Source organism: Pezoporus occidentalis, unplaced genomic scaffold, assembly GCF_034315485.1.
Source record: "Pezoporus occidentalis ecotype Australia unplaced genomic scaffold, CSIRO_AGI_Poc_V1 ctg13, whole genome shotgun sequence".
In the NCBI taxonomy this organism is placed as follows: Eukaryota; Metazoa; Chordata; class Aves; order Psittaciformes; family Psittacidae; genus Pezoporus; species Pezoporus occidentalis.
The window spans coordinates 8,353,951-8,377,016 of record NW_026913103.1 but is presented as its reverse complement, the minus strand read 5'-3'; the positions used below and the strand labels follow the sequence as shown (position 1 = coordinate 8,377,016).

Genomic DNA, 23,066 nt, shown 5'->3' with positions numbered 1-23,066 from the left:
CCTGAGTTTCTTTAGTTTGCTATTTGGAGAGTTCTGCAGCAGTTGTTTGCAAAGATTTAACTCGCTCTTAACAGATACTGCGTGTTACGAAGAAGACCTATATGTTGAGATATAGATTATTTTTTTTAATGCATTTTTCAATGTTGTGTTTTGCTTATATGGCATGTTCCCAAGGTTATTTGACTACGCCCTCCTGTCTAGATACATAAGAACAGAAGAGGGAGGGTAAAACTTTGGTAACTTCTAAACCTTTTATGCTTTGTTCCTGTTTCATAATGCTTATATAAATCTCCAATAATAAGATTGACTCATTGCTCTGCTTTCATATCTTAGTAAAAAGATTGACCTATTTACATTGTAAAAGTATAGTCATGTAAAGAATTCCATATTGCTGACAGCATTCTTATTAGTTCTGTATCTCTTTCTTTCTGAAAGTTAAGAAGTATGGAAGAGCTGACTCAAGAAAAGAGGTGGACCTGTTGCACAGCAACAGTTCCTGTCACTGAAGAAAAACTGGCACAAATACAAAAGGAAATTGCAGATCAAGAGGTCATTATTCAAGGTTATCAACAGGTACAGCACACAGTGTATTGAGCTGTGTTCTAGCCAGTTTCAGAAATAGAATTGTAACAGAAGGTTACTCCTTCTCTGATGAAAACAGTTACCTTGCCGTCTGAACAGTGGATTAAATTTAGGTGTGAAGGGCAAATACGTATCGCACATCTGAAAAGTATTTCACACATGTCTAGTTGGGCTAAGTTTTTCCATAATTCCATGTAACTGTTCTGAATTGTAACAATATGCTGACTTGTAGGTTTGCGAACTGGGAAAGTACCTTATGGCCAATAAAGAACCACAGACTTTTTGCCCTAAACGTAGAGAAAAGTAGTATTTTTATGCAATATTAGAGGATTCTCTTTTTAAGATGTTTTTCACAGAATCTGAGCAGATTAATTCAAGGAAACCTTTTTAGTGTTTCTGATTCTTACTACTCAGTCAGGTGTAGAAATAGATAATAATCCCTTTGAATACTTGCAGCTGTAAAATCAAATAAGTTAGTTTAAACAGCTTCCAGCTGGTGCTTGGCAGCATTTCTTGATATTGGCACAATGTCTTGCCAGTATGGCTGTAAGCATCCCAAATTGGTAATGGTTTGTGTCCACAGGATTGGAGCATGAGCATGCTGAGCTCTGATCTGTCAGCACCCATGCATGTATATGCTTTTAGAATATAGTTGGAATAGCTTTGCAGAGGAACATGCCTAGTTCTCCAGAGTGAGTATGCACTTGAACAGGACTGTAGAGGTCACTGTGAATTGCTTTAGTGTAAAGATAATGAAAGTACCCATTGTAGAAAGTCAGTAATAAAACATTTAGTGTTTTCCTCCACTGTTTCTGTAGATAAACTATGGAAATCATATCCAATTTTTTTTAACTGGATAAAACTAATTTATGAATATTCTTTAACTTTTTCTGTCTCACCTTAGGAAAATGAGAAGTTATACAAACAAATGAAAGAGCTACAAATCCAAAACAAAAAAAATGAGGAACAAATGTTTAAAGAGAATCAGTGTGTAATGTCTGAATTAATAGCTCTAAGGTAGGCTCATTTAAACATCTAACCTGAAATCTATGAGTTTTCAGCTGTATTTATTATTTTATTTGTGAAGAATCACTGCAGAGTCTATCAGGTGCATTTTTCCTGGTATTTCTTGAGTTTGTGGTTTTGTTTTTCTTTTTGAGAACTCATGTTTATTATGGGCACTTAATTCATAAGTCTTCTTGCTGATGTTAAAGACTTGTAGAGTCTTCCACTGGGGAATATTTCAATGCTAAAATTCAAATACTCTTATTCAAACCAGAATGTGTAATACATATACTACACTTGTTCTGTGTAGTATATGTATACGGCTCTGCTCACATCTCAAAATATTTTGATACTGTTATAGGATACACAGTAGATCAGGGACCATAAGGGATCCTGGTAGTGGAGGAACCATTAGATTCACAGCAGTGTAGATCCTATAAGATTTATATCCTGTGGTAGTAATGAGGAAAAAAACTAGCATTGCATGTACTCCTCATTTACAAATCTTTGCTTGGGATTTTCCTGTAGATGACTTCCACTGACGTACAGCAGGGTTTTTTTTCCCTACTCTTGTATAGTCCTAACAAACAAGTTTGTGTAAGGTGAGAAGATTTCACCTTATATGTGAATTTTTTTGGTATGAATATGAACTGCAGTTGCTTATTCCTTCAGTTTGAGCCAGCATAGATTGACTTATGGTACCGTTCTGGGGGAGCTGGGTTGGAGGTGGTGGGATTTTTTTAGTACAGCACTGTTACTATGCCAAGTCACCACATTGCATAACTGGTTTTGCTGTTATCATTTAGAGAAAAGGTAGAGAAGACTAATATCCAGGCACGAATCGTGCAGGATTCTGAACCAGCCAGAAATCAGAGCTTCACAGAATTGATTTCAGAGCTTCGAGCAGCACAGGTAGATATATACCAAGACTGGTTTTCATGCGTTCTCACTAAAAAAGCATAACCATCCATGGTGTAGACTATTAATGTAAATTAAGTAATGGGAGTATGCTACTTTTCTACAACATTAATTATTTGCTACACTTGTCTATCACAAATGTCTCATCAAATGAACTTTCACAAATAACCCCATATAAGACGCAGATTCGCTGAAAGAAGTGCAATGTTGCCACATTCATTGGCAATTCTGAAATATCTTGTGAGAGCTTGCAGAAATTAGTGATACCTCTATAGCTTTCCCTCAGAAGACAAATCCAGTGATTACACATAAAAAAAACAGAACAGAGTGCATGAATGCTCTGCTATAGCAAGGCCTGAGAATAATCAGAAACTAGAAAACCTCACTGATGCTCTGTTCTGATGCAGTTGTTGTGTTCTCATCATTTTACAGGGAAAAACTACTCATATTTTTTGTATGACAATGGCTTCTTATTCTTTATTGTCTTACTATTTGCTCTATAACTTAGAAGGAAGAAACTAAATTACAAGAAGAGATAAGACGTCTCAAACAAGATAAGCAAGCTCTTGAGGTAGACTTGGGACAAGCAAAGAAGGAGAGAGATTTAGCAAAAGCGCAGACTGCATCCATATCAGGTAAAGCACCTTCATTTTGTTGAATAATCTTGCCTACTCTGCATCACTAAATAAACAGGTAACTTGTTTCCTGTTAAAGTATTACTTAGTCAAGTGCATCTAGACCATTTCCAAATATTAACTAAGCTTCTAATAAAAGCATTCAGTGAATGACATGCTACAGTACCTTTGGCACTCTGTCAGAAACCCTTTTCTTGTACCCAGCCAAACTCTTTGTTGTTGTATATTGTTAGATTTCCGTCCCATCTTCCACAGGCAATTCCATTTACATGACAACTCTGTTCATAAGAAAAGTTTTACTATGCTGCATCTTCATTTCCTATTTAGATCTTTCTCACTTTTTTACCTGTATCTTGCACCTGAGTACTTTTTTCAAAATTCCTATCAGAAGTCTTTCCAGTTTGACTTCAGCTTTCTTAATGAGAAAGGGTGAGAAATGGACTCTTTCACTTCCAGTATTAGACATTACAAATGCTAAGGGCTGTAATATTTAGCTCCATGTCTTTTCTCAAAATGCTTGATCCCTAAATGGGAGAAGCATAGTCAATACATATCTAAGCTTATAGTCTATATCACATCCATGATGTTACTGAAAATTTGTTTACTGTAAGATGATAAAGAATAGATCCCCTGGGATTCTGTTTTAAATAATTTACATGGTAAACTCTGAACCACTGAGGTACTACTATGTATGAGAGAAAAAGATTTTTTCAAATACTGTTGCATTTAAAATCCTAACTAGGTCTGGTTTTAAAACTTTACTGCAGTAACAGGATTGTCACAAGAGTAAATGTATGAAATGTGCTGAGAAGGATAGTGTTGACTAATTACTTCTTCAATGCATAATTACTAATAAACAGTACTAAGGATATTTTATTTGTGTAGGTGAGAAGTCTTACGAATTTAAAGTTAAGGAAGAATCGTACAAACAGGAAATCACTCATTTGAAAAGAAAACTTGAGTGGTATGCAGAAAATCAAGATCTTCTGGATAAAGATGCAGCCCGTCTTAAAGATGCAAGAAAAGAAATTGAGAAACTGAACCTAGAGGTGATAACATCTTGTTTTATTGATGTTTGAACTTACTTAAAATTATTTCTTTTCTACTGATAATGTAATGTAATTCTGTCCTTCATTCTAATCCAAGTTTTTTCAAAAAAATAGTGAACTCTTTAACTTTTAAATCAAATATGGAGTCTTTATATGCAAAATTGATATTACTGCATATGCAGGGAGAGTTGCAAGTGCAGAGTGCTTAAAATCTGGTTTTGCTTCTCTTGGACATCTTGATGATGCTTCTGGAAACAAGTATGTGTTTCTTTAAAACCTACAAATTTCTTTACTAAGAAAAGAAAGTAATTGTTACATAAACAATTTGGAACATCCCTCTTGTCCTTCTCTTTTCCTCCTTACTCTGTGGTAGCGTAGACAACATTTACTTTTAAGTACTGGTTCTAGATTCTCTTACAAAAATTCTCTGGATGCTGTAGTAGGGAGGAAAAGCCAAAACACTTGAAATAATAAAGCAAACAAACCTAATGCATGAATCTTGAGTAATTCTGAGATTTGCATTGCTTGTCAGTAGATTTGACTTGAGATTCACAGAAATTAAGAATTTTACCAGTGATAAAATATAATTGATCTTGGAATCTTTTCATGGGGTTTTTATTAGATCACAGATGAAAGGATGTGCTTCTGAAGGAGAAGCCCCAGGGAACAAGATCCCTTAAATACCACCATACCAAACTTTGATCAACATATTATTGCTGTAAAACAAAATATTTTTATTTGCATTTGCTCCAAGATGGAGTGGTGTTTAAAAACAGTGAAAAGCTTTGACTTCATAGAAACAATCAAATTAGTCAAACTACACTGGCATAAAAGCATTGCTTATGCTTACTTTGCCAATGTATGAGAGAAATCAAAATGTATATATATACACAATATACAAAAAATCCAACTATACAAAGTGTAATACCCTGTACAGTGATTATAGTGACTCATAAAGGTAGGAAATACAATTTTAGATTACAGCTTTGAGTCTTCATGGCCAGACTTTATGGGAGTGCAGGAGCATTAGCTACCCACTTCCCAGGACTATCCCTTGATCCTGGAAGTCAGCATTTATTTAGGCACAACACAAAAATTGCTTTTTGGCTGTTTCTGTATCTCATCACAGAGCATAGCCTTGCAAATCACAAACTATTTCCTTAACTCATCCTGAATTCATGTAGTGCACTGTAGTACTTTATATTATAGCTTAACCAAGCCTGCATACCAGAAATATGGGACAAAGAAGCAGATTTACTCATCTGAAGACAAGAATGTCTCAGAGCTGAAGGTCTCTTCTAGATTTCCATAGCTCATTTCAGCTCCTTTGATCTTCAGTGGGTTAAAAAAGCTGTAACTTAGTTTAAGAACTTGAAGATTCAGTTAGAAATTACTATTGCCAATTCGTAAGTTGCAGAATATTTCCATTATTTTGTGTGTGTTTGAAATTCTTACTTTTTTATTTCAGGACAATGTCTCTGAATATATATTTCAATTCATTTTCTCATAAATTGGATAGGTGGAGAAGCTCAGAGCTGAAGCTGGAGGTCAGTGTGTGCCGCAGAAGAAACGTTTGCGAGACAGAGCAGCAGATGCTAAAAGAATTCAGGATCTCGAGCGACAAGTATGCAATAATAGAACTGTATTTCATTTAAACGTTATTTCAGATAGATTATAGAATCATAGAATGCCAGGTTGGAAGGGACCTCAAGAATCATCTGGTCCAAACTTTCTTGGCATAAGCACAGTCTAGACAAGATGGGCCAGCACCATGTCCAGCTGAATCTTAAAAGTGTCCAACACTGGGGAATCTACCACTTCCCCATGGAGATTACTCCAGTGGTTGTTTGGATTCCTACAAGATTCATGAAAACTAGGGGAGTGGACACTTCAAAATCCATGTTTCTACTGTTTCCACTGAGGAAAAGTCAGGTGGAATTGGGCCTTTCTGAATTTTAGGAGATGGCAGCCACATTTGGTAGGGATGTGAAACAAATGGGAAACAGCCTCTACAAGTAGTCTGATGCAAAGAATATCTTGTCCATAGGTAAGAGGGGCTTGTTAATAGTCTTGCATGCAAGGCATTAGTTTTATTGTAATGCAGACTCCAAAATAAAAGGCATATAATCTGTTACTAGGAGAATAATTTCAATACTGTTAAAAAAAAATCTTTGTAACATTTGGAAAACTAGAACTTGAATATAAGTAGAGAAAAGAAAGCAAATACTTTTAACAGCATTAGGAGCTATATACGTTAATTTCTAAGAAAGTAAATAAAATGTCCATTTGACATAAGCCACTCTGAACACCAGAGCAGTATTTTGTTTAAAATGATGTGTAAGTCAATCAGTGAGAGATGATAATTTTTGCTTTTCTGTAAAGAATAGCATAAATGTAAACAACATAAAAAATTTCTCAACATACGTATCTCTAGTTTTCTTTCTTCACTCAGCTTAAGTGGGTGACATTTATTAGCATTCTGACAGTTATTCCCATTCACTTTTCATTAGAACTTTCTTCTTTTTGACTTCTGATTTAATATTCTTTTTGCTAGATCAGTGAAATGGAAGGAATTCTAAAAAGAAGGTATCCAAATTCTTTGCCTGCTTTGATTTATGCTGCTGCTGCTGCTGCTGAGAAAACTAATGATCTTTTGGCTAAACCAAACACAGTTGATTTCCTGGAGAGAAGAATAAAAAAGTTAGAAACAGAACTTGAAGGTAAAGATGATGAAGCTAAAAAAAGTCTCCGTGCCATGGAACAACAATTTCAAAAAGTCAAGGTAAAAGTTGGAGGGTTGTTTGGTAGTCTGCTGTGCAAGTTAACAGTCACAAGTTTATTGTGGTCTAACACAGACCAGTGGTAAAAACTGGAGGTAAAGACCACATTCAAGGGAAAAAGTATTCAAAGAATTTATAACTAGAATTTCAGTAGATTCAGCACCTAATCTAAAAAGAGCACTGAAACTGTTACAGTACTATTGAAATTGAGAGGACAGGTTCTTGAGGCATTTTAATTCTTACAATTAGGATACATGTGTTTCATCAAGTGGGTCACAGTAGCTGCTTACCTAATTGCTTGCTGTACCAATGGCTGTGGTTTTAAAGGTCTGCTGACCATTCTGCAAGGTATGTCTGGGAATACTAAACATTTTATCCAAAAATTATGTTATAGCAAATCTTAAGACTTGTGTTAGGAAGCATGAAAACTGCACTTCTCAAGGAAAAGGTGAACTGCACAGGTACTTAATGAGCAGGAAAGGAAATCATTGTCCAGTCGTTCCTCCTGGGAATAACGCATCAGGCTTTCCTTGGAGACTATCAAGGCTATTAAGAAGAGTTAGGTTTTCCTCAGCTCATTAGGAAGAAAGATTCTGTGTCTCTCAGAGTTCATACTTCTGAATTCAAACTTAAATAAAAGTAAAGATCTGTCCTGTTAAAATCTAAGATGTTTTTTAAAATGATTGGTACAGTTTTGAGCATGTGACTGATGTTTTGCAAACTGGCACATGGCAAATACTTAATGACAGATTTTGTTTTAATTAAAGACTTCTTTGTATCCTCAAAGAAGACGTTACTCTGCCTGCCCAGCTTAGTAACATCTGAAGATAACTCAATTGTACAAAAGTGAAATAATTTCTTGTCAGTTGAATTTTCTTTCCCATAGTTACTGCATTCATTGTGAGCAGAGGATTACTTTGTATTAAATGTTTTGAGTAGTCCTGTTTTACAGCAGACTTAAGTTTGCTTCACATAATTTTTTCACTTGCTAATTGCTAAACTGATTGAGCAGTCTTGTGAAATCTTGCTTCAGATGTGCAGTAATTTAAAAGAATAGGAAGAGCTAACAAAGTACACTTGAGGAAACTGAATTTTTTTTTTTTTTCCCCTCCTCCCCCTCCCCTCTCTTAGATACAGTATGAGCAAAGACTTGTAGAGCTTGAGCAACTGCTTGCCTACAAATTCATGGACCAATCACCAAAATTGAACAGTGATAAAGCCAGTTCTACAGAACTTGAACGGGAGCTTCAGAATCTGAAGAAGGTCCATCAGATCACCATCAAAAACCTCCAGACAGAAATTGAAAACCTTAAAAGTCAAAATTCCCAATTAAAACTCAGAAGTAAAAAAGACAATAAAGACTTAGAGTCCACAGACTCTCAAATGAAACAAGGTAACACAAAAGACAAACTGTTAAAACTAAATGAAGAACTGGTCACCAAAAATAAAGAAATACAAGACCTTACAAAAACAGTAGAGAAACTTCAAAAAGAAAGGATGATGATGTTGTCTGATAATAATTTGAGAAATAAAACTGATAACAAGGAAAACTCTACAGAGATCTTGAAAAAAAATATCTCAGCAACAGATAAAAAGAATTCCAGCAACAGTAAACCCTTTCAAAGCATTTTGAAGGATGGCAAAATATACCAACCACATACCTTTTCTGACCGTAATCTCTCGGAAGTTCTACAAGAAAATGCACAGCTGAAAGAAGAGCTAGAAAGATTGTCTCTAGAAATGAACCAGCAGAGGGTGAAGTCTCAAGCAACAATAGCTTATTCTGAAAATAACATACGAAGGTAAATGCTCAACATATTCCTTTAAAAACCTTGTTGGCTGATACAGAATTGAAGTGACACATTATCATATCAGCCATGTGTGAAGCTAGCTTATACTGTATAGCCAATGTTCTCTGTAAGTTTCATTTTACTGTTTGGTTTTGGTTGGGGAATGTGGGGTTGGGGTTTGTTTGGTTATTTTTTTAAAGCAGTGCATTCTCACAATTGATTCTACAGGCAAACTTCTGTTAATCCCTCTTACTAATACTACAGTTTGTCATGGTTTGAAGTAAAAAGATTTCAGTGTAAAGTTGTTGCATATTAGATGCTTTGTACTTGTGTTGTATGGTCTTGATATTTGGTACGTATACTTTCTCTCAAACTGGTGTGTGCTTTCAGTGGGATTTATCTGACCAACTGTAGAAACTTTACACTTTGCCTGGTCTCCCGTAGATCCCTTCGTAGTCGGTGTATTTATTTAGATTGCAGCATGTTCTGTTCTGAAATAGGATAGCTGCATTATGATTTAAAAAGCACCTCTTTTCTCTCCCTCTTCTTTTTTAATAAGAGGAGCAAAAAAATCATGATTGACCAAATATTTTAGCTGCCTTTAGTTAAATGAGGCACATACCAGCATTGTGTGTTGTCCTTCCAGTGCTTTCTTGTGAGGTTTTGTTATGAAATTTCAAAAACATTCTGCCCTTAACATTTTTGATATTTTATATGCTCAAGTGAGAAACTTTTTTTGGAGAACTGTCTGTAGCTGCTTTACTACTTACTATTTTTCTCTCACTCTGTTCAGGATACAGGAAGACACAGCAGAATACATTGCATCTCTGAAAGCTTCCCATCAGAGAGAAGTGGAAGAGATTCTTTGCCAGCATGCAAAGGAGCATTCTACTTCTAAAGTAGCTGAATTGAGCAGCAAAATTTCAACACAAGAGGTGGAGTAGCTGTATTCGTTACATATAGATATCTGCTAAAGTTATTTCTTTCTTTATTACTAAAAGTGGTGGCTATATAGCCAACAGAGAAGTGATAATATACAGTATAATATAGCAGTTAACATCATACAGTTTAATTCATTGGTTATTCTCAGCCAAAGTTAAATCCCGTTGAGGTACACACAAGGCATCTCCATCCTACCACATTACCCGCTAAGTGCACCATGCTCCTTTAGCAAAAGCTATTCACAATTTCACAAATGTGTTTGCCTTTGTCTGAGGTAGCAATAACCCAGACTGTTCTCCCTTGCATATTTTTTTTATGTGCACTACAGGAATTTTATCCTCTTCTACAGTATGTAATTGTTTTGATTGGGCTGGGCCAGCTTGATTGGCAGATTCATGTATCACCTTCTCCTCTGGTGGCATTCTGAAATATTTTCCTTTGACCAGTCCGTTATGATTTCCAAGATCCCTGAACAACTGGGATTTCCTATTTGAATTTATTGTGTGACCCACTTATTCCATGTAGCATCAGTTGCATGATGTGTAGAGGACACCCTCCCTTTGAACATCCAGCCCAGCACAGGCAACTGTGCCAGGAGCAGCTGTCATTATCATGCACTGAAGCGCATGGGTTAATTCTCTGGTTCAGCTGCAGTCCCTGTTGCCAGGGTTGGAGTAGCCACGGTGTCTGCTGCTTTACCATCAGATCCAGAGACCTTCCTTTCCCCTTGAGAGTACTGAATAGTGTTAAGCAGTGCTCTGTAGGCATAGGCGCCAGCATGTTGCAGTAATTTGTGCCTCTCTGTTATTGCCAGGAGGACAGCAAACCTTTTCTAAGTGTTTTGTTAGTTTTTTCAGATTCTGCACTTGTTCAGGAGTGAAGTTCCAAAGCACTGGAGGTGCCCACTGGCCTAAGTACTTGTTCATACTATCCCACACACCCTGCCACTCATGACTGTCCAGCCACAGGGCAGATCTCTGGGTGGTATTTTCAGTAGTTAGTTAAACTTAAACAAGACCTGAACTATGTGCAGCACTTGCTAGTCCATAGCAAGAGGACCAGGTTGGTCAAAAGGACAGAAGACAAAAGGTGTAATTATTAACAGTTCCCAATAGGTGGCTCCCGAATTACAGAGGTGATGGCAATACTGAGTATACAGATCAGTTTCACAACTGGCGATTCTGTCATATCATAAACCAGTCCTAAGTACAAAATTATAATTTTAGCTCAGGCCCCAACAATGATAAATATCACTGCAGGTAACGCATACAGTAAGTAAGGTGTGATATAACGCAACTCTGAGAACAAGTGCAACAACTCTGAGAGCAAATAGAACAACATTGTGACCAGTGACTGTTAAACCACACAGTAATGCGTATATTAATGCACATGTGTTAGAGGTAGGATGCTTGATACATGCATCATTTATACCTGCAGTACTACAACACTGGCTGTATTTTTGGTGTATTTTTCCTGCACAGGTTTTCACACATTATAGGTATTTATGTTAATGACAAACTATTTTTAATCTTTTTGTAGATATTAATAAAACATCTGCAAGAACAAATTGGTGAACAACAGAGACATCAGGAAGCCCTTTTAGTTTCACAGATGCGAGAGGAACTCCTACAAAAAGAGGTATATTTAAATTTGGATTGGGGGTACCCTATCTTAATAAGAGCTTTCACTTTCATCTTTGTAAAGCCTCAAATAATGTGTAGTAAAATAAGTCTTAGAAACAGTATCTTTGTCAGTTACTTCTAGATCAGTTATACCTGAGAATGTGGTATATTTTTCTGATGTGGACAAGAGAACAACACAGAACAGAAGGTAGAACTTTGAAATTATTTTTTTTAATTAATTAGAAATATCTGACATCTGTATGAAAACTGATCAGCAGGTTATTCCAAGTGTTCATAGCCTTTGCTATGACAGTTATGATGGGTAGTAAATAGGCCACAGGACTTTCCCTGTATTTGAAGGTGTCGTGGTTTAAACCCTAGCCAGACAGCTTGTTCACTCATTCCCAGTGAGTGGTGCCAGGCTGAGAGCAATCAAGGGCCCCCCTGCCCCGGGGCTCTCCCTTTCCCCACTCCCGGAGGAACAGGGAGGAGGATCGAAAGAGTGCAATTCCCATGGGTTGAGACAAGAACAGTCCAGCAACCAATGTACAACACAAATCACCACCGCTACCACCAACGACAACAATGATAAGGGAAAATAACAAGGGAAGAGAATACAATACCACCGGCCAAGAAACGAGTCCAAACCAGAAGCCAGTGTCCTTCCGGGTAACTCCCAGTTACCCCCCACCCCGGGCATGACGTGCTGTGGTATGGAATACCTCCTTGGCTAGCCTGGGTCAGGCGCCCTGTCTCTGCTTGCTCACGGCTTCCCCTCCTCCCTGGCAGAGCATGAGCCTCACAAAGTCCTTGGTCAGGGTAAACCACTTAGGAACAACTGAAAACACCGGTATCACCAGCACTGTTCCCAGGCTGGAAGCCAAAGCACATCACTGCACCAGCTACCACGAAGGAGAAAAATGACTGCTACTGCTGAACTCAGGACAGAAGGATATTTTATTATTGTTTTAAATTCTTTGTTCAGATGAAGCCTTCCTTTTTTCATCCCCCATTGCCATACAACAGACTTAGTTATATTCTTGGTTTTCTCACAGAATCATAAAATGTTTTAGGCTGGAAGGAGCCTTAAAGATCATCTGGTTCCAGCCCCTCTGCCATGGGCAGGAACACCTTCCACTAGACCAGGTTACTCAAAGCCCTTTCCAACTTGGCCTTGAACACTGCCAGGGATGGGGCAGCCACATTTTCTCTCGGCAACCTGTGCCAGTGCCTCACTATTCTCACAGGAAAGAATTTTTTCCTAATACCTAATCTAAATTCACTCTTTCATTTTAAAGCCATTCCGCCTTGTCCTGTCACCACCTGCCCTTGTAAAAAGTCCCTCTCCAGATTTCTTGTAGGCACTCTTTAGGTACTAAAAGGCTGCTCTAAGGTTTCTCCAGAGCCTTCTCTTCTCCAGGCTGAACAAGCCCAGCGCTCTCAGACTGTCTTCATAGGAGAGGTGCTCCAGCCCTCAGGTCATCTTCGTAGTCCTGTTCTGGACTTGACTGAGAAGGTCCACATCCATCTTGTGTTGAGCTGAATGCAGGTGGGGTCTCACAAAAGTGGAGTAGAGGGGGAGAGTTACCTCCCTTGAGGAGAATCACCTCCCTTGACCTGCTGGCCATGCTTCTTTTGATGCAGCCCAGGATGTGGTTGGCTTTCTGCTTTGATATCTGTGAAACTTAGGGTCTCTTGAGAAGTCTAGTTGTAATAATTTTTCTGAAATTCACTGAGAGCTCACTGAGAGAGGTAAGAGAAACTTACCAAGGTTTTCTTCATCTTCTATTAATAGCATATAATCTAAAAATTACACTTTTTTGTGTGTTCATTTTTGACTTAATATTGTATAAAATTGCTGTCTTTTAGCTGAAGCTGTTTAAACTATTGGCTGTGGTTTTGTAGTTCTTCAGGAGGAGGCTATAGCCTGGCTTATCATTATGCCTATGCTTAATTCTCCATCTCCTTGATGTATGAATCTTGCTGATCTTAATTTTATTTTGCTAATATGCTAATTAACCTGCAATAATTATTAAAAAGAATTCTCCTATTCTCTAAGGGATTGAGAACTCCAGACATTTAGTCTTGTTTACTGCCCTTATTTAGAGGAAATGAGAGAAATATCAGTATTTGTTTAGTACATAATATAATTAATCTCACTAAAGTCATTAAGTATTTATATTACCCATGCAAAATTCCACCTCTGTGTGAAGTACTCGAGAAAAGTGAGGGCTTGTAGAGAAAGAAAAAGGATCTATTAAACAAGCTCTCTATTTTCAGAATAGAGGTTGAGACTTTGGGTTCATATTATGAGTCTAATGGTGGGTGTTGCCTTCGTATACAGAGCTTGTTTCACTCTAGTGATCTCAGTATATATAATACTTCCTTCTCTGAAAACAGGTCGAGAGTACAGTGAGACAAATGTTGTTAATTTGTTTCTTCTGTGACTGCTATACAGATTATTAATACCAGTGATGTTTAAGAGAATGATCATCCTATCTGACCCCTATATTACAGGCTGAGTTCAAGGTGCTGGCATGTAAGAAAATGGAATGGAGAGCTTTGTTACAAAAATCGTAGCTGCACTACACAGAGAAATGTCAATGTAAAGCCTTCCTTTTGCCCTCTAGCATGATTGCTGCAATGCTTATAAAATACATTTTGAGCATTAAATAGTTAAGTATGTTGAGCTGACAAAAGAAAGCAACCAAATCTGCAAACAGAGTTAGTCATGATAGGGAAAAGCACTACCATTTGCAGTAGGATTGAGCCCTCAGTCTAAAATGGTGGTACCTCAAAAAGGGCAAAAAAGTCTGAGGTTCCCTGGAAGATTGTTATTTTAATACTAATTTTAGAAATGCTCTTTATGGCTGTTTTCCATAAACTATATACTTCTCTGGATAACAGCTTGCACATTGCACAGCTTTGTATTTAACATAGTTCTGTTGCTGGCAAAATATATGGAGCTCATTTTTCCTTGGGGCTTTTTTCCCTACATAAGATTTTTCCTGCATGAATTTTTTATTTAATTATGTACTTGAAATCACGCATCAGCCCTTTTCCTTCTGTGGAGCAACTTAGCAGCCAAGCACCAGACACTCAGTTTCACAGACCTTATGAAACTAAGACAGCTCATCTGACAAATGTGGCTGAAATTGGCCCACAGCTTCAAAGCTGCTGAAGCTATGGAGAGAGGCAGAAATGAAAGTAGCATCGGCCTTGTTATTTTGGAAAGCCATGTTAAAAAAGTGGAAATAATAGTAAGCCATCCTGGAGTAATTTCTCAGTAACAGTGACAACATCTTAAGAAGACACAATGCTTCCAGCTACTTGAATTCAGCAGCAGAGAGCCAGGTGTAACTGGGTGCTTGAAGAGGGTTAGCAGTTCTCACATATATTGGGTAAGAGGAGTTAAGGGTTATAATAAAGGATAAGGACTTCAAAGCTTCCACTTTAGTTTACTTATGCACATTAAGAAAATGACCAAAAAAAAAATTTAAATGGAGAAATACCAAGTTACTTAAAATAGGCAAAGAATGAGAATAAACCAAGCTTTATAGAAAACTTACAACTGATTTCCTAATCCTCCAGAAATTCAGGTAAATCATTGGTAGAGCTGATTTGACCTGGCATGTTTTAGACCAAAGGGGGCTTGTAATCGTATCTGTTAGCAGCATGTCTTTTCTTAATTTATTCCTTAGAAATACACTACTACATGTTATATTTGATCCTTATCCAGGCTGTGAGAAGGGGCTGTGTAAGACCAGCTAATCATGTATTCTCTATTATTTTTTTAGTATGTTTAGAAGCGTAAGAAGTGTCTGTGAATAATCACTTCATGACACATAATGAAAAGGATTGGAATCATCAAGGGCTAGATTTTCATTTCCTCAGGCCACTTCTTAAAGCTGAAAGATCGTAATCTAAGTGCCCAAGACCCTGTTTAAGCTTTTGAATAAAGGAGATTTTTGTCTTCCTTTCTGCAGCTTTTGAATGGAATGATTGAACACCACAAGTATGCTTTGAAAGGAATCTGTTTTATACACTGCTTAACACAATAATAATTTTCATCAATTCTCTCAAATTTTAGGTGACAAAATTGTTGGAAGAACTGAGAGAGGCTAAGGAGAACCAGAGTCCCAAAATGAAACATTTCTTGTGCCTGGAAAAGAAAATCAAGCATATAGAGACCAGGCATGCAGAACGGCAGCAAGAAATTCAAAAGGTACAGCAGAGTTATCTCTGCATTTACTTCTTAAGAGCAATTTATCAGTTTTACTGTAATTGCATGGTACTTGCACAGGCTTATTTAGCTCACACTGCAGGGGGCAAGTAGTTATTGATACAGCCATGTCTTCAGTGCCTGCTGATGGAAGTGAGTGTAGATGCTGTTGTTGTGGTAATGAAGATTACTTGTGCATGACTCACCTATCAGGTAGCTTCCTCACAAACTGATCTAAGGAGGCTTTGCTTCTGCAGAGGCTTGGACCACAGGACCTCTCAAAGTCCCGTGTATCATTCACCTATTTCATACTTCAGTTACACAATGAAAGCTAGCTATTGAAAAATTTGTAATGCAGTTTGTTAAGCTATGATACGTTCCTCAACGGAACTGTAATTTCGTTTTCTAGTCCTAGAAGTCCCATTCAGAGAAGCTGCATTAAAAGTATAGAAACATCTTTCAGCAGACTACTGTTTCTTACCCCAGCCAACAACAACGAAAAGCCTTTATCCTCCACAAGTTAAAAATTTTGAAGCTTGGATCTTTGTAATACAGCTTCTTGTATCTGACGTTTGTATCCCTTAAGCGGGTAAAACATTTGCATTGATTTTTTTTTAATCTTCTTTTATCATAGCCTCCATCCTGGTTTTTCATCTATTATCTGGAAACAGTTTTCTGGTTGATACAGATTTATTTTTTTTTCTCAACACTTCCATCACTTAAATGTATGATTGTCTTTTGTATGTGTTTTAACTTTGGATTTGCTGAAATGTATGAACTTAAAAAAGGTCAGTCGGACAGGCAAATCATCAAAACTGTAGCAGTTCTTAGTTTGGGGAGTTTGTTCTACAGTTTTGAAACCAGGTCTGAAGGAATACACTTTTATGTACAGAATTGTTCATGTTAAAAGGCTTTATTCTCATACATTCCTACGTCATGTACTTAATTTACTTTCCAAAAAGAGCTGTGCATAAAAACAGGTCATTGGATTAAGAGCAGACTGTGCTGCCACTGATGATTTTATTATTTCTGTTCACATTCTGTCCTCCCAAAGGTAACTGTAATATAGTTATTTTTTATGCTATTTATTTGCTTTTGTATTACTGTTTCTGTAGAGTGTCTGCTGCTGCCTCTTCCGTGATCTGTCTCCATTAAATTAATTACCTGACCTGTAGTATTTACTAAGATGTGTTGTAATGTATTTCATAAAAATAGAAATAGTAGTACACACAGTTTCTGCTATGTAATGTCATCTTTCCTGCTGTTACCAGCCTTGTTATGTATTAAGCTTTGGATTTTGTTTGTCCTGTTTTTGCATCTTTACTCATCTGCAGTGGGGCACCCAACAGTCCCCCAGATGAAGGATAAGGAAATGAACAATGTAGAAAAAGTAACTGCTGAACAAGAAAATAACAGGTTATCCTGAACATCAAACTACAAATACATTAATTACAGCTTTTAAGTTGATAGAGCTTTCCTTAAAGAATCTGTTACAATTAATAGTCGTGTGAAGATTCTGATACCTTGTGACATTTTTTATTTTGGGTAATTTAATAGGATTATGCCATGGATTCATGTCAAAGTTAATTCAGACTTTTATCTGCAGCAGCTTCAGATTTCTGTGACTACAGGATATTTTCTGGTAATTCATAGACCTTGTGGTTTTTAAAAGTGCAGCAGTAGCCCAGAAGATGTCATTCAGATGCTGTTGCAGAATGTCCTCTTAATTAACACACTTAAATGGCAACTCAAAAGATTAATTTTGATTATATGGGGGTTTATGTTATACACCCAGCTTTGTCTTAGTCAAGCTTTTAATTGCTGCTTTGGGCAGGGTAAGTTAAATTTGTCTGAGGCTCATTACACGCTAATGGATTCTACCCTTCTGTCATTAATGCAGCTATTGAAATTCAGGGTGATTTTTGTAATATACAGAACAAATTATTTCCACTTAATGTGAGCACTGGGCTTTGAGACTGAGCATCAAATGTAATGAAGTGGTATATTTTGGCAAAGAGGCCACACTGGCTGAGTAGAATCACAGAATGGTCTGGGTTGGAAAGGACCATAAAACTATCTAGTTCCGTGGGCATGGGACACCTCCTGCTAGACCAGGTTGCTCAAGGCACTGTCCAGCCTGGCCTTGAACAGTGCCAGGAATATAGGGCATAGTAGTTGATTAGAAAGTCACAGTGCTGACCTGCTTCTCTTTTGCAGGCAACCCAGCTATCGCAACATGTTGCTCAAGTGAGACAAACCCAGGAGGTGGAGAAGTGGCAAAGGCTGGCACAGCGGAAGAACCAGGAACTGGAGAGATTTCGAGTGGAATTGGATTCAATATTAGATGTTTTACGCGAACTGCAGAAACAAGGGGTTGTTATTCCTGCACCTAATTACAGTGGATTCAGCATGCAAGACAGCTGTTGGAAGACGTGATTGGGTAGGAGTTGATTAGAGAAGTACAATTTTAATATTCAAAGTTATGTATAGAAAATATTACTGACAATCATTAATGTAGCGCTTGTAAATTGAATTGCATTCTGACCTTATCTGGAATCTTGCTTGTCCAAAGGTAGGTTTGCCTTGAGCAGCACCCAGTTGTATTGTATGTCATATTTTGTTAGCAATAAAGTTACATGCCATTTTTAAAAAAGATTAGGAATATTGAGGTTATTCCATAAATTTGATCACTAATGAAAAATTCCAGTTGATACTTTTTCAGATACTGTAGAACATGCCTTAGTATTTTTAACTTTTGTTGAATGATTCCTTTGTGAACAATATAATATGCTGTTTAGCTTCTGGTTTTGGTGTGTAGAGTTACTATTTTTCATTCATTAAGGCATGAAACTCTCTTTTCCCAAGACTTTGCTTCTCTCCCTCCAATTCATGAAGCATTCCTTCCCTTATCTATCTTTAATACCACTTTCAACTTTGTGAATGGTTGGTGGGTTGGAGCAGAGCAGGCACTTGCTGGTGATGCTCAGATTCAAACTATTCTTTGTCTCCTTTTCATATATTTCCCACTGTGCTGGTAAGAATGATGGCAGAGTGATCTAGCTGAGTTGGACAGCTATGAAAAAAAGCCTATAAAATACAGTGAGAGTAGTTATCGGTATCCCTTTTAGAAGGGAAAGCTGTATTGAGTATGATTTTTACAAGGGGCTGTTCTGGTTCTGAGATAGTAACTTTATAGATGATCTTGACAGAACAAAGAGGCCAGCCTGCTGCTAAAAAGGATAAAAGAAGGAGAAGCATTAAGTCAAGTTAAAGAAAATTCAAGCTAGCTGGCTTTTGGTGGCTTGAAAGACAGGTTTGCAAACACATCAGTAAATTACTAGTTTGAAGTCTCAGCAGTGCAAGTCCTTAAGAATTCCACAGCACATATACTGAGGTTGTAGTTCAATCAACTACCCTTATTTAGGACAATAACAAGATGAAAACTAGAATCTGCTCTTCAGAATGTACTAGAATGTATTGCACCCTGTACTACTGGAAATAGTTCAGGTCTGTGACTATATGATTGTGCTTCTTTAAGGAACAGCAGTAAATAGGTTTGGTTTATACAAGCATGTGACTGAGCATGCATAAAGGACAAAATAATGTAACACATTATACTGTGGAAACACTGGCAGTAATAGTGCAAGGACTTTTCTTTCTTCTCAAGCATATACATACACAAACATAAGTGAGAGTGAATACACACAAATCAAAAAAAAGATAAGTCAGTTAGCAATATCGTAATCTGTCTTGGTTGTTTCATATACAGGTATTTTCAGTATTTTTAGTGAGGCTGTTTTGTCCCCCAGAGATGAAGTATTAGTCTGTATTCATAAACTATGTAAATACAACACTGCTTTGTATAGATAAGCTATGTGTAAATATGCCTTTGTGTTCTTGATTTTGGATTGTTTTGCAAATGAAAAGCATAAAACTGAGTAATTTCAACTCTAATTTTTTTTTCTTTCTGTACAATTTGCCATTGATGTAACTCTGTATTAAAGTCCGTGACCTGAAGTGTGATGTTTTTAATTACAGCTGGGGCACTGCCTGGGATGGGAAGGCCCAGGGGGAGCATTTCTGGTTGCTGGAAATTCTCTCTCCAAACATTGCCTTCAAATGTTCTCACATGAGTTACATTTCAAATTAAATTATCTCTCCTAGTTTGTTTTACTGAGCAGGGACAGTATTATTGACCATTACTGTAAGCTATACTATGGTTTATACTGTGTTCTCACATGTATTTATGTAGTTACACATAGACTACATGGTCTTTATTTTTCAGGCATTTCCCATGAAGTGGGTGCTCTACACAGTAACAGACTACCTCTGGTCTTGAGCAGCTGTAGCAATGGCTTCTTTCTGAAGAACTAAGATCCAAATTTTAACTTCGCTGATAAAGTTATGAGTTTGTGACTCTCCAGCAGCCTGAAACATACCCTGAAACACAGCTGACAGAAACGGCCATTAGCTTTTACCATATTCCAGTGAGAAATTTGGTGCAATCTCTCAGAGTAATATAATTCTATACTGCTTTGTGTTTGTTTTTCCTCTTCTTCTGTTATCCTAGTTCATTGTGCATTTCCAGGGCCCATTATAATGGATAGATTAAAAGAATCTTAAAGATAATTTCTTTGAATCATCGCCTTATGTTTAGCTGGAATTCATTTGTTTATAGCAAAGCAGCTGGCATACAGTAATTTGAATTGTCATGTTTGAAGCTTTAGGAAACCAAGTGAGCAGCTGGCCGGGTGCCTCAGTGACCTACATTGCAGAAAAGACATTTGCTTTGAGAGAGAACAGGGTGTGCAGAGGAGCACAGCACTTGCAGCAGAGACATAAGCAGTTCTATTTCAATTTCTCTGAAATACATGCCAGAATTGTTCGTTTAACAAATCAAATAGGTTATAATGGGTGAAGACTGTTTCCTAGTACATAATCCATTTTGAAGTCTTATCTGGTAGACCTGTTCTGGAAGAAGGGAGAACAGGATCTGTATACTAGAACAAGCTGTGCAAATCCAATTTCTGTGGGGAAGGGGACTGTGCATCAAGTGCTGCGCTGACGTTTTGGAACAGAAAGTCCTCTGATAACTGTGAATTGTAACGTGTTTAGCCTTTCATACAGCTACCTACTCAGCTCTTGTCCAAAAATGAGAAAGCACAGCCCTCCAACTCTTGCATGTGTTGAAGAATATGTGGTAAAAGGCTGTGTGGTGGCTCTGTACCCTCTTTGCTGCCTGACAACACCCAAGGCTGCCAAGTAAGTTCATTCCAGCTCTGCAGTATCTCCAGTTGATTTATTTTGCTTTGTCATCCTTCACTGGAGGAGAGGGCAGAGTAGGAGGGTACGCACACTTCACTTCCTCCTTTGCTAGGGCCTTGGGCAATTCTTTTAGTCACATAGTGGCAAAAACAGTCTCAATATGAAGGTGCATAAATACTGAATTGCATGACAAATACACACCATTTACTTCACCTTTTAGCTTTAGAGACTGTATATCATTAGATTGTAGTAGAGTACATAGTTTTACCTTTCCCTTTCTCTTCTCTATTGAGCAGGCAACTTCTGATTTTACATTGTAGGTTGAGTGGGTTGTTTGTTTTAAAGGTAGAGAACTAATACTTGTTTACACAGAAGAACATTTCACAAATACTTAACTTTGAAAACTGGAGTACATAACTTGACCTAATAGGTTCTTAGAGAACACAATACAATACATTTTTATGCGAACATATGTAATTATCTTAGGGGAACTCCCTGTGAAGTTAAATCTACCACAGGTGATGCACTTACAGCAGGTTTTCAGAAGAGGCTCTGAAATAGACAGCCCAAGCAGTAGGAAAACTTGCAGTAATTCCATTTGCAAACACCATTAAATTCTTAGCACCCCTTTTGAAGGATTATCCTGCTCAAAACACTTTCTATTCACTTCATGGTGAACCAACTCATGGTGGTTTTCTTTGAAAAGGTAACTTTAACATGTTATACAAAGTTGGTTATTACACTCCCCTTACCCCTGAGGCAAAATGTCATGTCTGTTAGTTCTAAAAGGAAAAAAAACGAGCTTTAAAATAACTGCTTTTGAAAACTGCAGAAAATTTCTGAATTTGCTTTTGACTCTGCTCTAATGCACAGGCAGAGCAAAAAATGTGAATCAGACTGTGTTGCTGCCACAGCGCTTCTGCAGCCATGTGGGAGCTGTGCAGTGGGGACCACCACATTATTTTTCTGTAAAGAGCACTGTGAAGGACTTACTTTAGAGACAGAAGGGAGAGAGATGGAAAAAGTGCAAGAACGGGAGCAGGAACCAAACAAATACCTGTGGAGGATTAACACATGCTTTAGAAGGACAGCAATACTGAATTAAACTAGTATATAGTTTACTGTATATAGAGACTTAGACATAGACAGGGCTACTCGGATTCTTAAATCAGTATTCCGCTGTTTATAGAGACTTAGACATAAACAAGACTACAGCGATTCTCAAGATAAGGAAGGCACGCAACAAGAGGACCAGATGCCTTCTCTCAAACCAATACAGGCCTCCAGCCTGCTGATAAGGCCTGAGAGATAGGTAAACAGCAGCAAAAGAAAACAATTTGAGGAGCCTCTCAGGGTTGCAGATTAGACCAAACAAGAACATGCAGTTAACTGGCAAGACTAAACATGCATTCTGATGTCCTTAACTAACAGATTTCTGTAAAAGGATAAAATGAGTAGAGATATTTCTCCTGAGGACCATCACAACCCCCAGCGACCACTCCTTGAAGTCACAGCCCCTGTGCCACAGCCTGATCTACCCAAACTACCATATGCATGAGTAACAAGAATTGGGTAGTCATTTCACAGAATTATGGTGAATATGTATGTAGTGAAGATATGAAAGCTATAAACTGTCTCTTATTGGGGTACGTAGTAGGGAGAGTGATCTCCCACGTACCCAGTGTCACAACAAAGTAACGTTGGCTTTCTGACCTGTCATTCTGTTTAGAGAGGTTATTTCCTGGAATTCAGTGACAACACTAAGAACACAATTCAAATATGGTATAAGTGAAGTTGGCCTTATCCCTTGATCATTTTTATAAGTGCCTTTCATTTGGGTACTAACTGTCACCAGCATCCATTCACATGAATATTTCTCCTTTCTCCCAAAGTTGCAGTTATGCACCCAAACAAAAGCCACAAAGATTTAAGGTACCAGATGAAAATGTCAGGTTAACTGACTGGGAACAGCAAGCAATTTCTTAATTTGGGAAGAGAAAAAGGAACTTGTACAGCTACAGCCTTCATACTTGTGGTTGAGTACTTACTGTAAAGGGAGGCCTTTTTTGCACCTCAAGATCTACATTGCAACCATACAGCTATACTCATTCATAACAGAGTTCACTTCAGTCTCCTTTTAGGAACTACTTTCAACAATAGTCTGCTTGTTTTAAACAGCCTCTGCTTTGCTTTAAGTATAAACCCATTCTTTAAACACTAGGAAGTAGTGCAAGAATTATATTTGAAAACAGGAAA

General features: G+C 37.5%; 1 protein-coding gene across 4 annotated transcripts in view; it reads left to right on the top strand.

The window, feature by feature from the left end:
* The window catches only part of CEP162 (centrosomal protein 162), a 47,991-nt gene extending 27,817 nt beyond the window's left edge, over positions 1-20,174 (top strand). For all 4 annotated transcript variants that reach the window (XM_062608313.1, XM_062608314.1, XM_062608312.1 and 1 more), the window contains 12 exons: positions 436-573; positions 1,487-1,599; positions 2,394-2,499; positions 3,014-3,140; positions 4,026-4,189; positions 5,709-5,813; positions 6,744-6,971; positions 8,101-8,771; positions 9,553-9,694; positions 11,241-11,339; positions 15,414-15,548; positions 17,763-20,174. In XM_062608313.1, the coding sequence (XP_062464297.1) occupies positions 436-573; positions 1,487-1,599; positions 2,394-2,499; positions 3,014-3,140; positions 4,026-4,189; positions 5,709-5,813; positions 6,744-6,971; positions 8,101-8,771; positions 9,553-9,694; positions 11,241-11,339; positions 15,414-15,548; positions 17,763-17,981 (2,247 nt within the window). In that variant the 3' untranslated portion in view covers positions 17,982-20,174. The remainder of the gene's footprint in view (positions 1-435; positions 574-1,486; positions 1,600-2,393; positions 2,500-3,013; positions 3,141-4,025; positions 4,190-5,708; positions 5,814-6,743; positions 6,972-8,100; positions 8,772-9,552; positions 9,695-11,240; positions 11,340-15,413; positions 15,549-17,762) is intronic.
* The last annotated feature ends 2,892 nt before the right edge of the window (positions 20,175-23,066 follow it).